Source organism: Molothrus aeneus, chromosome 1 (assembly GCF_037042795.1).
Source record: "Molothrus aeneus isolate 106 chromosome 1, BPBGC_Maene_1.0, whole genome shotgun sequence".
Classification (NCBI taxonomy): domain Eukaryota; kingdom Metazoa; phylum Chordata; class Aves; order Passeriformes; family Icteridae; genus Molothrus; species Molothrus aeneus.
The window spans coordinates 150,895,818-150,917,493 of record NC_089646.1 but is presented as its reverse complement, the minus strand read 5'-3'; the positions used below and the strand labels follow the sequence as shown (position 1 = coordinate 150,917,493).

Below are 21,676 nucleotides of genomic sequence, written 5' to 3'. Positions count from 1 at the left end.
TGGAGCCAGATGGTTTCTATTATGGTTAATCTTAAGCAAACAAAAGTAATTTTCCTTCCTCTATTCAGTAATGCTGAGAAGGTATATAAAGTATGATGCATAAATTAGCAGTATAGTTTTCTTATTTAAACATGATAAAAATTCCCAATAAATGGCAAAGGGTGTATTAACATTTTTCATTTCTTTTTAAAATGTCTAATAAATTACCTTGCTTCTTTTTTTTCTTTGATGGAGAGTTGAAGCTCTCCAGAAGAGGAGGGTGCATCAGTTGGAACTTTTACTCTGAGCTGGGAAATCTACTCCAGCATTTACAGCATTACCCATGCACAAACCTCTTTTTCCCATAGATGGGTGCCAGCTGTTGCATTGCTCCATTGCTATTTTCCATTGCATCCAATTTGTCTCTGTTTCAGTAATTTCTGTTGTCCTGTCATCCCAGACCTCACTCCATCTCTCCAGGGCTTTTAGCTTGTGAAAACTCTTCATGCAGGTCTCAATTACTCTGCAAGGTCTTTCTGAGATTTTTGGTTTTACTTACTGTGGGAGCAATTTTTCTTCTGTGTCCTTGAAATGGCCTGAATTTTGAGTTATGAAGAAAGCTATGAAGAGAGAGAAAATGGGAAGAAAAGGCATTTTCTACGCTTGAAATTCTACATTTTTGTACTGCAACAAGTGTTGACTCTGGAACAAACTTGAGGGTCCAGCATCACACTTACAAGGAGCGTAGAAATATCCATTTACCTGGATTATGGAATGGTCTGGGTTGGAAAGAAATCATCCAGTTCCAAACCCTGCCATGGGCAGGGACACCTTCCACTGTCCCAGGCTGCTCCAAGCCCCATCCAACCTGGCCTTGGACGCTTCCAGGGATGGAGCATTCACAGTGTCCCATCCCAACAGGATGTGTTTGTTCATCTGGAAAGTCATGGCAAGGTAATATTTTATAGGGTTTCTCTTTTTTGTTCATTGGGCTGTTTTTTTTCTGCTACCACTCACTTGCATCACATGGACTTAATCAGGAAAAAAAATCATCTCCATCTTGTCATTAATAGCCTGAATCTTTAAAAAGATATTTTCTAAGGCAATTAGTGCTGAGTTCGTTAATAAGACCAGAAGAGAGGCTGATTAAGTGCCAGTTTAAAAATAAAAGCAGTATTTTGTGATTTATATCGCCAATAAATTTTTAAATAATGACATTTCAAAAATATTTGGATTCTTCATCTTTTTTGCTGGCCGTTTCCACGTTACACTCCCAACAACTCGGGCAGTAAGTGTAAGATTAATCATTTCCACTTTGCTTTTCCAGTCAATTCCTTTACATTTTCTCATCCTGTTGGTGCTGTTGTTTGTGCTTGCATTAACACAGGACTGCAGACTATCCCAGGAATATGGCAGTACAAACAAAACTTGCTTTCACTCAGGTTTTATTTATATCCTCATATAGCATCAATATTAAAAAATGAAACAAACTGTCAAATACCTTAAATTGCTTTTTTTGTGTTTTTAATGACTTAGGTATTCTTTTAAAAAATACAGGCAGACACTGCCTTAATGCTTGCTTTTGCCACTGCTTTGGAGCATGAAGGAGGGAACATGATTAGACTTTCCATCTTGGAAAGCAAGAAGCAATAGGATTTGAAAGGGATATTTCAAAAATTAATTGGTATTTTCCAGTACATTGATTTATTTCAATCAAAAATGAATTGTCATTTTAACTATATCCTAATCCACTACCAGCAAAAATAATATTATGCAAAATCTTTTAAAGTTTGTCTCCCCGATGCTTAAAAATGGAGGAAAAAACTCTTAATTGTAAAACTGTCCAACCAAAACCAAAATTTCCACACCACCAAAATTACCAGCTTCTAAATTCACTACCCAGCTCTGCTCTGCATTTATTCTTCATAAAATTTTGCTTAAAATCTGAAGTCTATTTTACATTTAACCATCACAGAAAATCAACTTTTCCCCTAATTCTCCCATCTGGAGAAGAGCACTGCAGCCTGTATGGATTCCCGTGGTGAAAGTGGGAGTTCTCTGAATTATTTTGTTCATTTTACAGAGGTTTGAGCAGGTGGAACAGGGCTGAGGATCCCACCAGCTCCTTTCCCATGGGCTGCCAACCTCCCCTGACCTTCAAATCACTTTTAGCCATTGTGCTGCCCCCATGAAGTGATGGGCTCTTTATTTTAGTAACAGCCTCGTGAGTCTTTGACATTTCCCTCCACTAAATCGACAGGACCTGCTGTTTTTCTTAGAAATTAGAAGGCAGTGTGTTTGTTTGGGTTTTTTTCCCATGCTGGTTTGGGGTTTTTTTTGCTTTTAGTTTTTGTTCTCTCCTGTCTAAACAGGAGCATAGGATGAGAACAGATTTCTCTGGCAGCATTAATGCAGATGTAGAGAATATCAGGTTTTGTACTGGAGGCTGATGTTGTTGTCTAACATCTTTAACAAGCTTGGGAAGAAAAGAATGAGAAGCACAAACTGTCACTCTCTGCTGGGAAAAAAACAAAACTGATACATTTCTAGTTGTTTTTCAAAAGCAGGGAACTTGTTAATAATAAATTGAAATAAACTGTTAGGGTAGTAATGGAGCAAAGTTTGTTGGGTGGTTGGAACTTTTGTTCGAGTTTTGCTGGGTGTTTTCCTCCCCATCGTGAGTTGGAAGGAACGCGTCTGCTTTATCTCACCACTTTGCTTTTACAACAGAGTGTAGCTCATCTTCTGAGTGACACCTTGTGCCAACAGCTTTCTCTTGTGCTGTTTCTGATCCTCTCTGGGACTTCTCTGCACCTTGTCAAGACTGTACTTGCTGATTTTCCAGGATTTTGGTCATGGATTTGCCGTTCATTCGCAAAATTCATCCTCACAACTGGAGGGAATTTGGGCAGGGATGCTAATTGCTCACTCTGGGCACGTGGAACATGTGATGCTCCCCAAGGAGGAGCCTCTCCACTTGGCCAAGAGTCAGGGCATGGTCTGGCAGAGTGTTTCTCTCAGGCTTGGCTCTAGGAACAGTTTGGATATTTCTCTTTATTCCCTTAGTAGCACATGGGTGGGTTTGGGAGGCTGTTTGTGGCTACTGCTGCTGTGAGAAAGTTGGAGATGCACCCTCAGGGACATGGATCCAAAGGTTTGGCAAAGCTGAACAATGAGTTGTTGACTCATTTCTCCAGCCCTGGCAGGGGGGCTGGATCTGGATGATCTTTAAGGTCCTTTCCAACCCAAACCCTTCTATGATTTCTATGATTTTAACACAGTTGCAGATTTCCCTGGCCACACTCGTACCTGAGCTGAGACTCTGGCACTGTCTGTGCTGTAGGTGAGGTGCTAGTCACTGGAGAGTCTTTTCCTTTCTTCTTCAGCAGTTTGTTATTAGCATATTTGCTAAAGAAGGAAACCAAAGTGAACAAAAACATCTTCACCAGAAATAATGCAAAGCAAATCTGACTGAATCTTGATTGCACTGTGAAAAGATAATTAATCATAGAACCACAGAATCGTTTGGGTTGGATGGGACTTTCAAAATCATCTTGTTCCAACTCACCTTCCACTGGAATAGGTTGCTGAAGGTCCCATCCAACTTTTCCTTGAACACTTCCATGGCTGACACATCCACAGCTTCTCCTGGTCACATGTGTCAGTGCCTCATGGATCTCTAACATTTCCTTTTCTCTTTGAACCAACTCTTGGGTACACAGAGATTTGTATTTTTGTGGCTGAGGACTTGGTGCTGTGTTTGGACTAGAATGGGGCTGTTTCCCTCATGGTGGAGATGGGAATTTGGCACAGCACTCCAGGATTTAATGCTCCTTAGGACAAAAATCATCTCTTGGCTGATTTAAATGGAAGTGCAGGAATTGTGTGCAGCCTTTTTCCTCAGCTAGGTCGTGAAGGACAGAGTCTCTAAATTCTGTATCTTATTTAATTTCTGGAGTTGACTTTTACTGCTAATTAATGCTCACCCTTTACCTTCTTGAATTCCATAAGAGATAATTCTCCATGGCTGGAGTGTCCCTTGCAGTGCCCGCTGTGCCACCAAGGGCACAGACACTTGCCAAGCTGCCAAGTTTTGGTCCCACTTCCCTAGACCTTAATTACATGGGAAACTTTTGCCTGAATAGCCCTTTTCCTTGGCTTCCTAGACTTCCCTTGGGATAGGCATTGTATTTATATTTCTCTCAGAAATGTGTATTGTGTCTGTATTCAAGGCTTCTTTATTTTATTTTGTTTGCTAGGCTTTTCCTAGGAAGAACCAGGCTGAGCTCCAGTTAAAACTTACAAGCCCTACCAGGAGCATTTGTTATGGGGACACTGCAATAACTTCTCTTGGAAAGTGTTAATTAAGTGTAAATTTAGAGGTTGGATAAGGTTTAGGTATTGTAACTGTTTCAGAGAGCCCAAGACAAAAATGGGACCCTAGGCAGGATCCTTACCAACATGAAATGATTGTCCCTGCCTCCTTTGCCTCCTTGGCCTTATCCACTTGTTGAATTTAGGCCCTGAACTTGGCTTAGAGATTATGAAACCTCTATCTCCTCTGGCCAACTTGCTGTAGCTGTGGTAGGACTTTCAAAGGGAAAAAAAATCTATTCTGTGAAAGCAGATGTGTTGGTTTTACTTTAATTTTCTCTGTATTTTTTCTATGAGTGTTATCTGGTGGGGAAGTGAGGCAGGAGCAATGTGCTTGAAATGGAAGGGCAGGCACTGATTTCTCCTCTCTGGTGACCAGTGACAGGACCTGAGGGAATGGCCTGAAGTTGTATCAGGGGAGGTTTATTGGATATTAGGAAAAGTTTCTTCACCAAATGGTGGTTGGGACCTGGAACATCTCCCCAGGGCAGTGGTCACAGCTCCAAGCCTGAGGCAAAGAAGCTTTTGGACAATGCTCTCAGACATATGATGTAATTCTTGGGATTGTCCTGTTCAGGGCCAGGATTTGGACTTCAATGGTCCTTGTGGGTCTCTTCCAACTCAATCAATTCTGATTCTTGGTTTTCCCTTAGGGAGAGGAGGGGAAGGCAGGTACTTCACTACCTAACACCTCTCCCTTTTAGATGGGTGGGATGAAATGTGTTCTTCCAGCTGAAAAGAATTTTACCTTCAGGTAAAACTTCATTTCCAAAACCAGGAAAAATGTATTTTTTACATTCAGGAGAACTTGGACAAATCAGGAAGATGATTAAAAAAGTTTAAAAAAAGAACAGAGAACAGGAGTTTATAAGTGTTAATGCAAATAGAGACCTTGAGTTAACCTGTGGGGAATTGAGTTCTTGAACACAGTGACCTTGCTGTGTGAGGAGGGAGGATTGGTGCAAACACCAGCTTCATCCCAATTTTCACACCTATAATTCCAAAGGTGCCCCCTCTTTGTGCTGTGCCCATGCTGAAGAGACCCAGGCCCTTTTGGACAAAGCTGTAGCAAAAAGCCTCAGAGCTTTTCCATGTGAAACAGCCTCACATTTTACAATGCTGACGAAAATCACATTGCCTGATGAGTGTGATTTTTGCTTACATTTCCCTTTATCACTTATTTCACTCAAATTTCATCAGCAGGAAATAAAAACCTCCCAAGCTTGCACGCCAGGAGCAACTTCACAGTACACATGATTCTTTCATTCTCTTCCATTTCCTTTTCTATTTTAGGCTTGCTGTTTTGAGGAAAAGAACTTTGTCCAAACACATCCTTAGCCAATCCTTTCTGTCCTGGTGCTTCTTGAAGCTTTTTTTGACCAAGAGTGTCAAGAGGAGAGCAGAGGTGACGAGGAGAATCAAGGTTCCTGTGGTTTAAATGAAAGGAGAAGGCAGTGGAAGACCAAAACAGTGTTCTGGCAGTGGAAGAAACCAAGGGCTGTGTGGAAAATGGGGTCACACACCAGAGAATCCACAGGGAGGAACACCCTGGGAAGCTCTTGAGTATTAGGGACTAAAGGACTTGTCTGGGGTGGGTGTAGGTGTCTGTGCCTCCACCACTTCCTGCTTTGCATTATTTCTGGTGAAGATGTTTTCGTTCACTTTGGTTTCCTTCTTTAGCAAATATGCTAATAACAAACTGCTGAAGAAGAAAGGAAAAGACTCTCCAGTGACTAGCACCTCACCTGGTGTGTCCAGGACAGCACAGACAGTGCCAGAGTCTCAGCTCAGGTACGAGTGTGGCCAGGGAAATCTGCAACTGTGTTAAAATCATAGAAATCATAGAAGGGTTTGGGTTGGAAGGGACCTTAAAGATCGTCCAGGTCCAACCCCCCTGCCAGGGCTGGAGAAATGTGTCAACAACTCATTGTTCAACTTTGCCAAACCTTTGGATCCATGTCCCTGAGGGTGCATCTCCAACTTTCTCACAGCAGCAGTAGCCACAAACAGCCTCCCAAACCCACCCATGTGCTACTAAGGGAATAAAGAGAAATATCCAAACTGTTCCTAGAGCCAAGCCTGAGAGAAACACTCTGCCAGACCATGCCCTGACTCTTGGCCAAGTGGAGAGGCTCCTCCTTGGGGAGCATCACATGTTCCACGTGCCCAGAGTGAGCAATTAGCATCCCTGCCCAAATTCCCTCCAGTTGTGAGGATGAATTTTGCAAGTGAACAGCAAATCCATGACCAAAGAGATGATTTTTGCATTTTCTTCCTTACATGACAATCTGCTTCTTTCTCTTTACTCTCTCTTGTCCTTGGCTTCCTTCATCTTCTTCCACCTTTTCACTTTAATGCCAACTCTTGCGTAAAAACTAAAATAAAGACATGAATTTATCTTTTTTTCTCCAGAGAAAATCTCCTTTCCTCTCTGGCCAGCTGCCAAAAATCAGTCTCTTCCTCTCTCTGGAGTTCATTTCATGGCTCTCATTGTGGATCTCAGTATTCAATTAGGAATTATTCTCTTGGATAATGGTATGAAAAGGGGGGAACTGAAGCTTTGCAATGGCTTGAGTAGTGCTGGAGGAGGAAGGTGCTGGATGGGTGAGACTCATCCACTCAGGTCAGCTGTGAAAGGGTTAATCCACAGGGCTGGGTTTGATGGGGCTGAATCCACATTGCTAGAGGTAAATTGAGTATTTGGGGTGGATGGTTTGAAATCAGAGGGAGCAGGTTGCTTCCTGCCTGCTTTTTTTACACCTTGCAGGTGTTTCATGGCACAAAAGAGGAGTTTGGAGACCAAGTAATTTTCTGTGGGTGTTTCTCAGCAAAGGATGATGCTGTAACTTTAGTTAAAGCTTTCAAAGGAGAGGAGCTGCAGGAAATCTGTGGCTTTCTTTACCAGACCACAGATATAATTCTTGGTAGTGCTTTGGGGATAAATCCCTGGCAGTTTGGGGTGCTGAGTTGCTTTGCTATGCTCACGTTAGGTATTGTAAGTAGAAAGATCAAATTCTTGTCCTGTTTTTTCCTCTTTTCCCCCATTTTACCCAAGTTACTTTAATTACAGCTGCTTCTTCTCTGCAACTTTTAGGTTATTTTGAGTTTGCTGCAAAATTGAGTTCAGGGAGGGAATTGACTTCACCTGGCTGCAGAAAAGCCATTAGGAGCTCCAAATTAGTGTGAAATAATTAATAGGAAAGGAAGATTAACGTGGCAAACACAGGTGCTTTTCATTAACATTAAGTGAAAGGATGTTCCTGTAGGTTCCTTTGCCATGAGTGCTGTCCTGGACCTCCAGCAATTCCCTTTTACATTAATTTTATCCAGCTCACTCCAGACAAGCCCTTATGAGCCTGGTCAGGCATCGTGTTTGGCTGGTCCTGGAGAGGAACTGAAATAAATTCCTGCTGGGATTTCTCCTTCCCCACCAAAGCTGCTGGTGGTGGTGCTTGGGTCTATTTTAGTCCTTGAGTTCTATTTTGCTCCAAGCACAGACACCGCATCCCTCCACTGTCCATTCCTCACCCAGAGTTGGCTTCTGTAGACAGAATTGTGATGAATTAAGGATTATAATTGCTCTGGATTGTGGAAAGTGATGCATTCTGAGTGTTCTCTGAAATAGTGATTGCAAAAATCATGAGTAAGGCTTGCATGGATTTTTAAGCTTCTCAACCACTCCTCACAATTCCCTGAAGGGAGATTGCAGCCAGGCTGGGGTCTGTCACTTCTCCCAAGTAGGAAACAGTAGGAAAAAGAGGAAATGGCCTCAAGATTCACCAGGTGAGGGTTGTGTTGGATATTAGGAGCAATTTCTTCAATGCAAGGGTCATCAGTTATGAGAACAGGGTGTCAGGGGAACTGACTGAGTCACCATCCCTGGAGATATTTCAAGGATGTGTAAAAGTGGCACTCAAGGCACACAGTTTAGTGGTGGATTTGGCAGTGCTTGGTTAATGGTTGGATTCAAAGGGTTTTTTCCAACCTAAGTGATTCCATGACTCAGTTTCCTTTTTCTTTCCTTTTTTTTTTTTCCTTTTCTTTTCTTTTCTTCCTCCTTTTTTGCCTTGATCCAGAGTGTCACAGGTAACACAGAGGTCTAAGATGCCACCTCTGCCCAGCAGACGGGTGTGAGGTGATGTTGCTTGGCTGGATTTAAACTTGCTGCAGCCTCACAGATTTTTGCCCAGAGGAAGAAATTTCTGGATAAAACTCCACACCCAAGTCACAAATTCCTCAAGGTCCCACTCACAGCTGAGGTCTCTCCCTGCAGAGTGTGCAGTGACACACTTTGCTTTGGCAGAGCAGGTATTAAAAAGCTTTTTTTCCATCTCTTTCACCTACCTGGGTGCCTGTGGGGCTTTCCAGGCAAAAGAAAGAAGAATTAAATAGGAAAATATCAGAAATGCCATTGTTTCTGCTGCTTTAGGAGTTGGTTGGTGGGGGTTTGAGTGACCTGGTCTGGTTGAAATTGTCCCTGCCCATGGTGGCAGGACCAGATGATATTTAGGGTCTCTTCCAACCCCAAACATTCTATGATTTCTATGAATAAAAATAAATATAACAACAATAAATATAGCAGGAAATCAGTATATGCTAGGCAGGGAGGAGGTTGAACTGATAGCAGAGGAAATTGGGTTGTCCTGGGATCCAAGGGGATTTTCCTGGAAAAATAAATGGAAACAGTACAAATGTTTTTTGGAAATGTCCATTTAAGGCAGTAAAGGAGAAACCATTTGCATGAGGGATTCTGTAACACATCCACTGTAAAGCCTTCACAGCCTTGAGGAACCACAGTGTAAATAAAAGTCATTTTTTCCCAGCTGTGGCCCTGAACTCTGTTAGTGTCAGGGCATGTATTTAATGCATAACAACATTTATTGCATATCAGAAACCTCCTAATCCTTCCTGGGGAATCATAATATTTAAGCATTCACTTGATGTAATCAAAGATGTTTAATTTTTCATCAGACTTCACATCCACTTTACTTCTCAGTCTTGGTTTTTCTTCCTTGGCTTGGTGGTACAGAGGCAGTTTTGCTTTGCTTTCTGCTGCTGTTTTTAAATTGTTCTGCTTGTCTGCTTGAACTGCTGCATCCTCCGTGAATAGTTACAACATCTCGGCTTGATGTGTTGAAGCTTGAAATTGGAGTAGTTAAAACAGCCTCCTTGTTACTATTTTCTTTTCTTTTGCAAAATAAAAACAAAGTAAAAACCAGAACTGGCATCATGCTGTGACGTGAAATAAAAAGTCTAGGGGCAGGAAACTGCAAGCCAGATGCAGTGCAATTTTCTCAGAAAAAAAACATTCTTCTTGAATTGTATTGTCAAAGTAATTGTTTGGAAATTTTGGACAAAAGTTTAATTTGTTTTGTTGGTTGGGGTTGTTTTTTTTTAGATTTAATATGCATTTTTTTGGTGTGAGGGGGATTGTGGGTGCTGTTTGATAGGTGTGGACTGAGAGGCCTTTGAGGAGGAGTTAATAACCTCACAGTCCTCTTCCATTTATTTAATTTTGACTACAATGAATATGTGGAGGCTTAAAAAATGAATTATTTCCATGATTTCAGAGTATGATCCACATGCATTGTTTCTTTTCCATTAGGGAATTGTGGCACAGGGTGAGAAAACTGATCTTGCAGCAATAAATATAAATAAATCTCACCCTCCCAAATTAGCACCTGGATTTTTTGGGTAGTTTTTAACTTCATGGAACAACTCTGGGCTCTCAGTGTTGCTCTGTGTTTCCTCCTCAGTGAAATTGGTGCTTCTCCTGCCTTTTGCAACGTTTGGGATATTTCATCTTGACTCTTGGTGTGACTCTGGCATTCGAAATGACTCCTCAGAGGCACCTGCTGGAGGCGGGGCAGGAGCGTCCCCAGGTGGGAGCACACTGGAGTCTGCAGTCTGGATCAGTTGGGGATTTAAAGCAGCGCTGTTCCCAGCTGAGTGATCCCAGTTGAACTCCCAAACCTTGGTTTGGTTGCTTCATGGTTCATCTGGGGCTTTGTTCAGTACCTCAGGATCGCTGGGCCAAGATAAAAATCTTTTGAGGCAAATTTAGTGTTTCTAAGGAAAGAATAAAAAAAAAATTTAAAAAAAACCCCCCACCCATCCAAAATGAGTTCTATCCCAAAATGTGCAGACCAGTGTTCTCTGGAACATGTTAGCACTCTGAAAATCCAAGAAAAAACTCCTAAAATGGGGGTAATCACAGTCTTAAATATGTAAAAATGTTCTCCTATGCTGCTCTTTCACCAGTGATTTAATGAGAGCCGGACTTTGTTAGTAACAAATTAAATTCCTGGGGGACGGGAGCCCACACTAATTTCTGTTTTTCTGCAGCCTCCTCTATAGAACTGTCACAGACACATTTTACGAAAAAATCCTTTCCTTAGGATTTTTTCTCTTGAGAAGCTGAGAGACCTCAGGAGCAAAATGCAAACAATGATTATCTGCTGCTGTGGAATGCAACAGGTGCATCTGGGATTGGTCTCATGTGGTTGTTTCTAATTAACGGCCAATCACAGTCAGCTGGCTCAGACTCTGTCTGAGACACAAACCTTTGTTATTCATTCTTTCCTTTTCTGTTCTTAGCTAGCCTTCTGATGAAATCCTTTCTTCTATTCTTTTAATATGGTTTTAATATAATATACATCATAAAATATTAAATCAAGCCTTCTGAAACATGGAGTCAGATCCTCATCTCTTCCCTCATCCTTGGACCCCTTGTGAACCCTGTCACAATAGAACAAAGGAAAGGAGTGTCTGGGACAGCTGATTTAGGAGAAACTGCAGGAAGAGTGGGAAAATCTCCAGCAATGAGGCCCTGTGCATTTGGATTAAACAGCATTTAATACCCTGGATTTGTTTCATCCTGACAGGCTGATCCATGACTTTATTTACAGCTGTTACGGGGCTGAGCCACCTCAGTGAGTGTGAGGAGCAGTGGAAATTCTGCTTTCTGGATGTGCAGCTGCTCCTCCAGCACTGGGAGATGCATCCTCAGCCCTAACCTGAGCAGTGCACCCAGCAGGCTTCTCATTTTGCCCAATTTTCCTCATTTTTGCCTTGCTCCACCATTATCTTTCTGCTCTGCCAAGTGCAGGTTGGGTGTGTGGGGCTTTAGCAGCTTAGGGAAATCTGGTGAAGGGATGCAGAATAGGTCAGAGTTCCAGTCTGTTGACTTAAAGAAATGAATCTCAGCTCCTGTTTGAGTCTGAGAGTCTGAGATGCTTCACCTCAGAGGAGCAGCTGGGGGATAACAGGGGCTGTTGGACTCTGTTGGGTGGACAAGCCCTGGGGTGCTTCAGAATGTGACCAAAGTTTCTGGGAAACCCACAAAAGCTGACACAGGTGGGAGGCAGAATAAAAAAGAATCTGCTGGAAAGCTGCTGCCGTAAAACTGGTGACAAAGACATCATTACAAATGAGTTGTGATCAATCAAAATCGAAATGCCTGGTTAAAGCTTATTTACATGATGTATCCTTACTCTGTGAGATGGGCTTGATACAGCCATAATTAATAGTGTTAAGCTGAAGGAAGGTAGATTTAGGTTGGATATTTGGAAGGAATTCTTCCCTGTGAGGGTGGGGAGGCCCTGGCAGAGGCTGCCCAGAGAAGCTGTGGCTGCTGCATCCCTGGAAGTGTCCAAGGCCAGGTTGGACAGGGCTTGGAGCAACCTGGGATAGTGAAAGGTGTCCCCACCCATGGCAGGGGGATGGAATGAGATGATCTTAAAGGTCTTTTCCAACCCAAAATATTCTGTGATTCTCTAGTATAGCTCAGTCCACCATCACATGACTCCTTCTCTGGGGATGATGAAACGGTGGAGAAGTTGGGGACAGTTTCAGGGATTTGAAAGTTGGGAAATGAAGCTAAAAAACCAAACCAAACCAAAAAAAACCCGAACACATACAACCAAAAATTCCTATATAAACAAACAAAACAACAACAACAAAAAAAACCCCTCAAAACCAACCAAATAAAAAGCCCCAAAGCAACAACAGAAATAATAATAATAATAATAATAATAATAATAATAATAATAATAATAATAATAATAACCAAAAAATCCCCCACCCCACCTTCCACCAAATCTGAAACCCCAAAATATTCAAACCCTCACTTCAGTGTTCTCCTTGATTTGAGTACCTTGGCTAAAGTGGGGACCTTGGGAATGAAGTTGTGAGATTTTTTCTGTGCACCCGCAGTAGAAATTCCTGGCACTGACCCATTTCCCCTTGCATTTGAGCTATCAGGAAGGAATGGGAAGAGGGGAACCTCTCTTGGGGGTTAGGAGAGGAATCTGTGGAGATCTCACTGAGCTCCCACCTCCCTCCTGCCCCAAAAGCTTTGACCCCACAGAGCAGGTGCCCTCTGCTCGCTGCTTTTTCCACAGCTGATATGGGAGCTGATATGGGGCCCTGCTGCTCTGGAAAGTGCTGGGTGACCATCACTTGCCATTGGGGTTTCTCATTCACTCGTGGTTCTGATACTCCCACTTGGTAAATGAGGTGGAATTATTTGTATTCAGGTTGCTGATAATCCCTAGAAATGCCATCTCAGTCCATGTGGGCTGTATCCACTGTGTTGCAGCAGCATCTTCACTGTCCTGGTGGTGCTGGATTTGTCTCTCCAGTGCAAGTTCCACAACCAGGCCCTGTGTAAATCTGCATCAGTCCACCCTACCTGGGCTAAATTTCTGCAGCAAGCAGGAATCTACATCCCTTTTCAAATCATCATCCCCTTTTCAAAGCGATTGGTGGTGTCCAGTATTAACACTTTTATTTTTTTCTGTGTTTCTCTTCACAGCCACTCAGATTGATCCCAGTGAGCTGCAGGAACTTTTTCAAGAGACTTCAGCCAATGTCTTCCGAATTAACTCCAATGGTGAGTAAAATGGGAGCTTTCCTGGTGCCTTCTGTGCTGTCCTGCTGATGATTCCTGTGTGTGGCCACAGCCCCTGGCAGCTCCTCTTGTCAGGGAGCAAATATTAATGCAGCTTTTCTGCTGCTGCATCTCACGAGCAGCAGCACATGTCCAACACACAGCTCCTTAAAAGATGTAAAAATATTCCACCATATGCTCCATCCAACAGGCACAGATACATTCCAATCCTTGCTGAGACCACATCCCTTTTTTTTTCTATTTTTAATTGTGTCATCTGTTACAATAGAGAGCTAAGAGCTCAGAAAGGTGGAACAACCCAGGCTCATTTTCAAATATGTTGCAGCACGCTGTGCTCAGAGCCTGTCACATGAGCTTGCAAAACATCTATCTCCCTTAGAAAAACACCAAAATTCTGCGGTTCTTCACTCTCTAGGTTGGGCAGGGGTATCTCCCCAGCCCCTAGAGATGCAGAGTCCTCCCTCCTTTGAAACAAGCTCTGGCTCATCAGTTTTGTTGGGTTAGGCTGGAGGAATTTATCTTGCAGACAGATGTAAACTAAAATTGCTGGGTGGAAGGTATTGCCATTGTACCCCAGTTCTAAAACATACCAGTGTCAGACTGGGATCTGCAGTTATCAGTGCTGATTTTACAATAGACCTTGAAATTGCTTTAGAATCACCTGGACAGCTTCTGTGTCTGTTCTTTCTGTCTTGGGTGACAGGGAGGCCTGGCCTAGGTGTAAGGAAAGGATTTTAGTGCCTCCTTATTTGTGTAATTCTTCCCTAGTGTGTCCTAGGGGTGGAACCCTGGTCGTCGTAGCAAGGGATCCTTCTTGGAACAGGGATGGGAATTAAAAACTTCTAAAATGTAATTTTCTCTACTTTCGATGAGTTGTGTATGCTCCGTCTGCCAGGAAAATTCAAGCACCAATTTTTCTATGACTACAGGGGATTGGTGACCCTTGAATTGGTGACATACCATGTAAAAAAGGGATTATGGCCACTGTGGGAGCTGGAACCTCCCAGCTGTAATACTTGGCTTTCAGGTGGGTGAACAACCACACCATAAAACACAGAAATACCTGCATTAGCACCAATTTTGGCTGCTCCAGCACCAATAGTTTTAATTTGACAATGCCAGCGATGAGTGGTAGCAGCACTTCTGCTTCCAAACTGAAGGCTCAGACTGAAGTTGTGCAGCCTTCTCGTGAGTCTGTGTGTGCTGTTCCTGTCCAGCCTGGCCAGATTGGGGCTGACTTGATGTGCCCCTGTGCTTCAAACACAACTCCCTCCACAGCGGAGTTTTATCCTGAGAAAACCTAAAGGTGAATGGCACGTCACTTTCGAAATACCACAACCCAATTTCTGTTTTCATTCTTTGTTAGAATTGCCTTAACCCCTTCAATTCATGTTTGACAACCACTGTTGTTGCTATTTCTCCTCTTGAGGTTGTGATGATGTATTTCCTCTTAAGAGTTGCCTGAACTGAGTGCTCTGTGAAGCAGATAGTGACAATGCCTGCACTTAAAACTATTTTGCCAAAATGGAGAGGGTGCAGAAAAAAGCCCAAACTGTTTGATGTCTGAAAATCTGACTTTAAAATTCGTGCCATCCAAATTTCTGTTTGAGACATCCAAGAGGACTCAATCTTGGTGTGTAAGTACCTCTCTAGGAAGAAAGATATCAAATAGATAACAAGGGGCTTGTTAATCTATTGTTCTCACATAGGAAGAGATCAGGAGATAAGAGTTAAAGCTAGACAAATTCAATCCTTCTATATGAGGGTAACCAGCCATTATAACTGCTTGTGAAGGGGGCTTGATGGATTTGGCTTTGCCAGGAACCTTTAAATCAAGATTCAAATATCTTTTTTATAAGATATACTTTAGTCCAGCTGCAGTCCCCAGTCTTGATGTGGGAGTGATGGGACAAAATTTTCTGGGAGGAAATCAGGTTGGATAATCAGAATTGCTCTCTCTGGCTTTTAAAATCTATGAATCAATGAATCTATAATACCTTTTAAAGTGCTTTCAGGTTGAAGAAATGCCCATAAGATACTTCACTGTTGTTGCTCTGTTCACTACCCATATTAATTTTTTTTCAGTTTCATTCAGTTTATTTTTTATAGTCTTTCCCCAAAAAGTGGTTAGAGATTTTCAGGAGAAGGCTGCTGAGTGTAGTGCTAATATTTGGTAGAGCTAGTTCACTTTAGGTAAAGAACTTTTTAGGCTTAGAAAATGGGGAAGAATGCCCATGATTCTTTCTGTAGCATAAAATCTCTTCAGAAAACTCACGAAGCTCTGACTTTAAGCATGGAAAATAAGTCAGTGATGTTGTTTGTGGCTGAGCAAGGAACAGGCAGCTACATTTCAGATGGTCACCGGATGATGGAGTTACTCTTTTGTGCTGGGCATGGTGTGCTGAACATCCTACAAATTGCATAAATCCTATCACAGCTCCTCTTTCCCTCCTTTTCCTGGCTTGCTGCAGCCTCTCTGGGTTTTTTGAGGTTCTCCATTGTGTTTGGAGATCTAACTGTGCTCCTGAAATGTATTTGTCCCTTTTGGGTTGCTGAAGATCATAGATTTGTAGAATCATACAGTTGGAAAAGACCTCCAAAAAATCTCCAAGTCCAAGCTTTGATGGAATGCTACCAAGGCCACTAAACCTTGGGAAGTGCCTTGTCAGTTTTTTTTTTGAACATTCCCAGGAATTGTGACTTCACCCCTTCCCTGGCCAGACTGTTCCAAGCTGTCAGGAGTTGGTCATGTTATGATTTTGTTGTTTAGATTCTAAAAATCCCAGGTTGAGGCCAATCTCAGCAATACCTTTTATGTCTTTGAGGAATGACTATTTTTAATGAAACAAGGAGTCAACTTTGTACCAGGATTTTAAAGCACCATTGAATTTTATTGAGTAACACTGCAGAAGTAATAAACACAGTGTGCTTTGTCCCTCTTTGCTGTCCTTGTTCTTTTTACAGAATTCTGAGCCTTTGAGGTGATTTAAATTCTTCTTGGGCACTTCAGGACTTGCTTCCTGACCAAGGGGGATTTTATAGCTCTGAGTTGATTGTGATTATTCTCACCTATAAATGTTTCCTGCTCCCTTTTTCTGCCATGAAAATGGAAATTTTCCTCATTTGTTGAATAAAAATTTTAGCCAGGACAGCTGGTTCTGTTTATATGCTACTGGATCACTCTCCTGCCAGGTTGTGAGCTTATAGACTTTTTTTAGTGCCATCTATTATGGAAGTATGAAAGGGTAGAGGGAGATTTTTCCTAATCTTTGCGCCTGCTTTCTTTCTCTTAATCTTTTGGGGCCATCCCTGTTGGAAATAAGGAAGGTTCATAGCATCATAGAATAGCTTGGGTTGGAAGGGCCCTTAAAGGTCATCTTGCTCCAACCTTCTGCCATGGGCAGGGACACCTTCCAATAGACCAGGTTGTCACATATGCCTTGACTTTTGCAACTTTCATGTTTTGGGGTTTTTTTTTAGTTTAGTTGATTTTCTTATCAGCACACAAAAAGGAGCTCAAATACTGCCTGAATTTGTCTCATTTATGGCTTTTTTTTTTAATCTATACTTTTATCAAGACCTTGCATTTTTTTTTCATGTGCAGCTTTTAGCTGCCTCTTAGTAAGTATCTTATAAGTAGGTACAAAAAATAACACTCCTAAATGGAGTTGCTCTGGTGCATCTTGCCTGGTCAGTGGAGGATATACTGGAGGAATCAGGCCTGTGCTGCCAGATGGAGAACCTGAACTCTCCAATGGCTCTCTTGCCTCTCTAATTTCCTGCTCCTCACTCTTTAATGACTGCCCATAACTGGTTGGTGCCACGTGCAGTCCCATTACCTTGATCTTAAAGGCTGAGCACTTTCCTGTATCCCTCAGGTGTGATAGATCTCCATTTCCATCTCAGGATGGTTTCTCATCCCCCATTGATTTGAGGATTGCAGTGGCACAGGCAACTGGGAACCAAGCTCTCTGTGAAGTAAATCAGTGCAGCTCCAACATCATTAATGCCTTGTGAATGTGCCTCATTCTGGAGACTTGGGCGTGCCTTTTAATGAGAAAAAGAACAAGACTTTTAAAATAAGATTCCTGTTTCAAGAATGGCTTCACACATCCTTCCAGCAGAGCTTGATGTTTTGCTCCTCTGGTCAAATTACTGCTCACATGACCAGAACTGGTACATTGAGAGAGATTTTCCACATCCAGCACAAGAGCTGCAGAGATTTTGATAAATTCATTCTTAGTCAAAGCAAATTAGATTTACCCAGAGTAGCTCAGATTTAATTATAGAATCCTGGAATGGTTTGGGTTGGAAAGGACCTTAAAGATCACTTGGTTCCATCCCCCTGCCATGGGCAGGGACATCTTCCACTGTCCCAGGCTGCTCCTAGTCCCATCCAACCTGGCCTTGGACATTTCCAGGGATGAGGCAGCCACAGCTTCTCTGGGAAACCTCTGCCAGGGCTTCACCACCCTCACAGGGAAGAATTTCTTCCTAATATACAGTCTGAACCTGTGACTCCTTTCCCTCTTGTTTTATCACTTCATGCCCTTGTCCAGAGTTCCTCTCCCATTCTCTTGGAGCCCCTTTAGGCACTGGAAGGTGCCCTAAGTCCTCTCTGGAGCCTTCTCTTCTCCAGGCTGAATAATTCCAGCTGTCCCAGCCTGGCTTCAGAGCAGAGCTGCTCCAGTGCTGTGGTCATCTCCATGTCCTCCTGGATTTTCTTCAACAGGTCATCATCCTTCTTGGATGGGGGCCCCAGAGCTGGATGCAGTCCAGGTGGGGTCTCATGGGAGGAGAGTAGAGGGGGAAAATCACCTCCACTGAGCTTCTGGCCCACTCCTCTTTTGGTGCAGCCCAGGGCTCTTTTGGCTTTCCTGAGATTCAGGGAAGTCATGTTGGAGTTTTTGTCCTGCTGTTTTCCACATAAGAGCTATATCAAATGATAACCTTTGGCTCCTCCAGCATGCATCTCTTGTCATTTTGGAACAACTGACATTTATTTAGTTGTCTAAATACTGTGCTTGAATTGGAATATTAGGTAAAATTATTGGATAAGAACTTAATCACAGATCACATTCTCATCTAACTGATGAATTCTTTTCTCACCTCTTGAGTTCATGTCTCATATTCTTTTCACCTTTTTGTAGGTTTTCCAAAATGCTGAACAAATCTGACAGCTCCTGGGTTTGCCTCAGTGTAAAATGGCTTGAGTGTGAAGTCTTGAAGTGTTTTGTTCAGTAGCAAAACTGCTTCCCACTCCAGTCTTCTCCAAAGCAGTGGCAGTAAAACTCATTTTGAATTATCTTTACTTTTGCAGGTCAGGTTAGAAAGGTTCATGGAGGCAGTAGCTGCTGCTTTTGTTCTGGAATTGCACACATGGCATTAACTTGTTGTTACAAATTCAGTGTACACACAAGTTATTTACCTTGGCTTGCTGTCCATTCTCCAAGGACCACACTCTGCTTTGTTCCAAAGGGTTGATGGGCCAAAAAGTATTTTTAGTTGATGCAAAATTTTGTATTTGAACTGAACAGCATGTGGATTCCAAGGGAAATTGATTTGTTAGGATTGTGGAGAGGGAAAGAGGGAATTATAGTATTCATGAGATCTCTGCAGGGTCAGTGGTGTCCTTCTACAGAAGCAAATGATTATTAGTGAAAACTTCCAATTTATTCTTTAGAACACTGTGCTTCCAGCAAAGAAAAATAATTATTAGCTCAGTTACAGACAATTCCTTGAGGCTTTATCTTACTGAATCTCCAAACTCTGCAGTAAAATCTGTTATTGAGAACTAGAATTGATGGAAATATATGGTGGTATTCAAAGTTTTTTTGAATATTCATGTAGTTCAGGCACATTAGTTACTTTTTATGCTGTTTAGTGACTTCTGGTGTCAAGCCATCAGAGCCCAAAAGAGAAGAGAGGATTTTGTCTGACAGTGGAAATATAATTAAGTGACTTGTTCAAAATTACAGGCCAAGTCCAAGTCTGCAAAGTCATTAAAACAGAGGATTTCTTAAATTTCTGCAGAAATAATTGAACCGTATTTTTAATCTGTTCTTCTTTCTATCCTTAAATATTGAAGCGTGACTGATAACGGGTTATGGGTTTTTACAACTGGAAATGTCCTGAAAGAAATCCCACATGTAAATATCAAGAATGTAATTTATTTAACATTTTCCATTGTGGGAAATCTTGAAGTGCTTTGCTTGCTGGCTGTGCTAAGTCCAAAAGTAGTGACCTGTTGTTAATTTGAAAGTGAATTGAGACAGTGAAATTAAAGGGTGGAAAAAGGCAACAGTATTCCTAGATTTCTGCTTTTATATACACACACACATATATATAAATATTTAAATCTGAAGTAATTGAAAATTACAAAGCAAACCATGTTTGCACCTTCCAACTGCTTTTAGAGTATTCTCTTCTTCTGATGGAAAATCCCAAGAAGTTGTGGAACACAAACACAGTAGATGATCACATCTCCATTTTTTTCTGAGCCAAAAGATAGAAAACATTTTGAGTTTAAGCATCTTGAATGAGGAAATGGAAGATATCAGAGTAGACATCAGTGTTCTGTCTCTTAATTATAATTCAGAGCAACAAACAGTTATTATGCAATTTCTTGCCTCTTCACCAGGGGCACATTTCCAGCTGGAAATGCTCAGTGCACAATTCTGTGTCACCTCAAGGCTGGAAGAGTCAGAGATCTGTGCAAGGTCCACGGAACTGAGGTTTTCCTGACAAGGGGTCATATTCCATCATGTCATGGCATGTTATACATGGATTCACCATTTAAGCTTCCAAAGGACCCAATTTATCATTCTGTGGCAGTAGCCACTGGTAGATGTTGTCCCCTTTCTCTCACAGCTTACTTGTTCAAATACTTAATTGTATTTAAAAAAAAAAAAATTAAAGACAAACATCTGAACTAAGATCCAGCATTTTTTTTCCTCTGAGAAGGTGTGCTGCTTCTTTATCTTTTCTTTCTCTGCTGTTGACAGTGACCTCTCTGGAAAGAAGTCTTCGATCCCTGGGGACCTCAAACGATACTCAAGAGCTGCAGGATGGACTGTGAGTTTATTTTAAATTGTTGCAGATCTTTCTTTGTCCCAGCCTTTTCATTTTTTCCCCTCATTTGTCCTCACCTTTTTTTTCCATCCTTTTATTATAGCTGGACACCTTTTTGTCAGGATTACTTTGGTTTTTTCCATTCCTGTTGGTGATTAATGCCACTAGGATGTGTATTGATCGTATAAAGCTTTCCTTGTGCTGGTCTTGTGGCAGAGAATGGTGTGGAGATAACACAGAAAAGACGGCCCACAGTGAAAGAGGGCATTCTGTGGTTCTTGGAGGTGTTATTTTTCTGTTGTTTGGGGTTTTTTTTGTCTTTGGGGGTGGTGGTTTTTTATTTTTAAAGTGAAGATGGAGTAGGAAACTGTGCTGGTTTTGGCTGGGATGGAGATAATTTTCTTCACAGTAGCCAGTATGAGGCTGTGGTTTGGGTTTGTAATGAAAGCAGTGCTGATAATCCAGGGATATTTTAGTTACTGCTGAGCAGTTCTTACACAGGGTCAAGGCCCTTCCTGCTTCTCACCCACCCCACCAGCGAGTGAGGAGTGATTGAGCAGCTGTGGGAGGTCAGCTGCTGGCTGGAGTTAAATGAAAACAGATGTTTCTGTAGCTTTTTCTTGTTCCTTTTCTTTTACCCTCCAGTTCTACTTGGCCAAGGTCTACGGACCCAAAACGAAAGAGAAAAGAGACTTGTGACAGAGGCATGTAGTGGCAGAACAAGGGGGAAAGGCTTCAAACTGACAGACAGTAGATGTAGATTGGATATTAGGAATAAATTCTTCCCTATGAGGATGGGGAGATCCTGACACAGGGTACACAGAGAAGCTGTGGCTGCCCCATCCTGGGAAGTGCCCAAGGCCAGGTTGGATGGGTCTTGGAGCAACCTGGGACAGTGGAAAGTGTCCATGGCAGGGGAAATGGAACCAAGTGATCTTCAAGGACCCTTCCAACCCAAACCATTCCATGATCCTATGAAAAAATAAAAGCGGGAGAGGATATTTTATAGGAGGAAAAGTGTGTTGTGGTGTTGGAAGCTGCATCACAGCATCACGTGGCTCAGCACTGACAAAATGAAACTTGATTTGCAGTTGCAGGAGACACAGTTCATTAAACTCCCTCTTCCAGAGCTGTGTACACACAAACACGCACAGTTAGCTCTCCTTGTATATCTGCTAATTACAGAATTCAAATGACTTTTCCAAATGTAGCACAGTTTATTAAAGGTGCCTCCCTTCAAGCAGCTTGCAGGCAAAAATCAACTGTTTGGGATATGTCCCTGATTTCATGTGTGTGACTGCTGTTCCTGCTGAGATTTGGCTGTGAAGAAAAAGGAGAATT

At 42.1% G+C, this 21,676-nt stretch overlaps 1 protein-coding gene across 4 annotated transcripts in view; it reads left to right on the top strand.

Annotated features, from left to right (window-relative positions):
• TSNARE1 (t-SNARE domain containing 1) overlaps positions 1-21,676 on the top strand; it is a 460,905-nt gene that overhangs the window by 139,191 nt on the left and 300,038 nt on the right. For all 4 annotated transcript variants that reach the window (XM_066566893.1, XM_066566868.1, XM_066566875.1 and 1 more), the window contains exons 5-6: positions 13,169-13,246; positions 20,269-20,338. In XM_066566893.1, the coding sequence (XP_066422990.1) occupies positions 13,169-13,246; positions 20,269-20,338 (148 nt within the window). The remainder of the gene's footprint in view (positions 1-13,168; positions 13,247-20,268; positions 20,339-21,676) is intronic.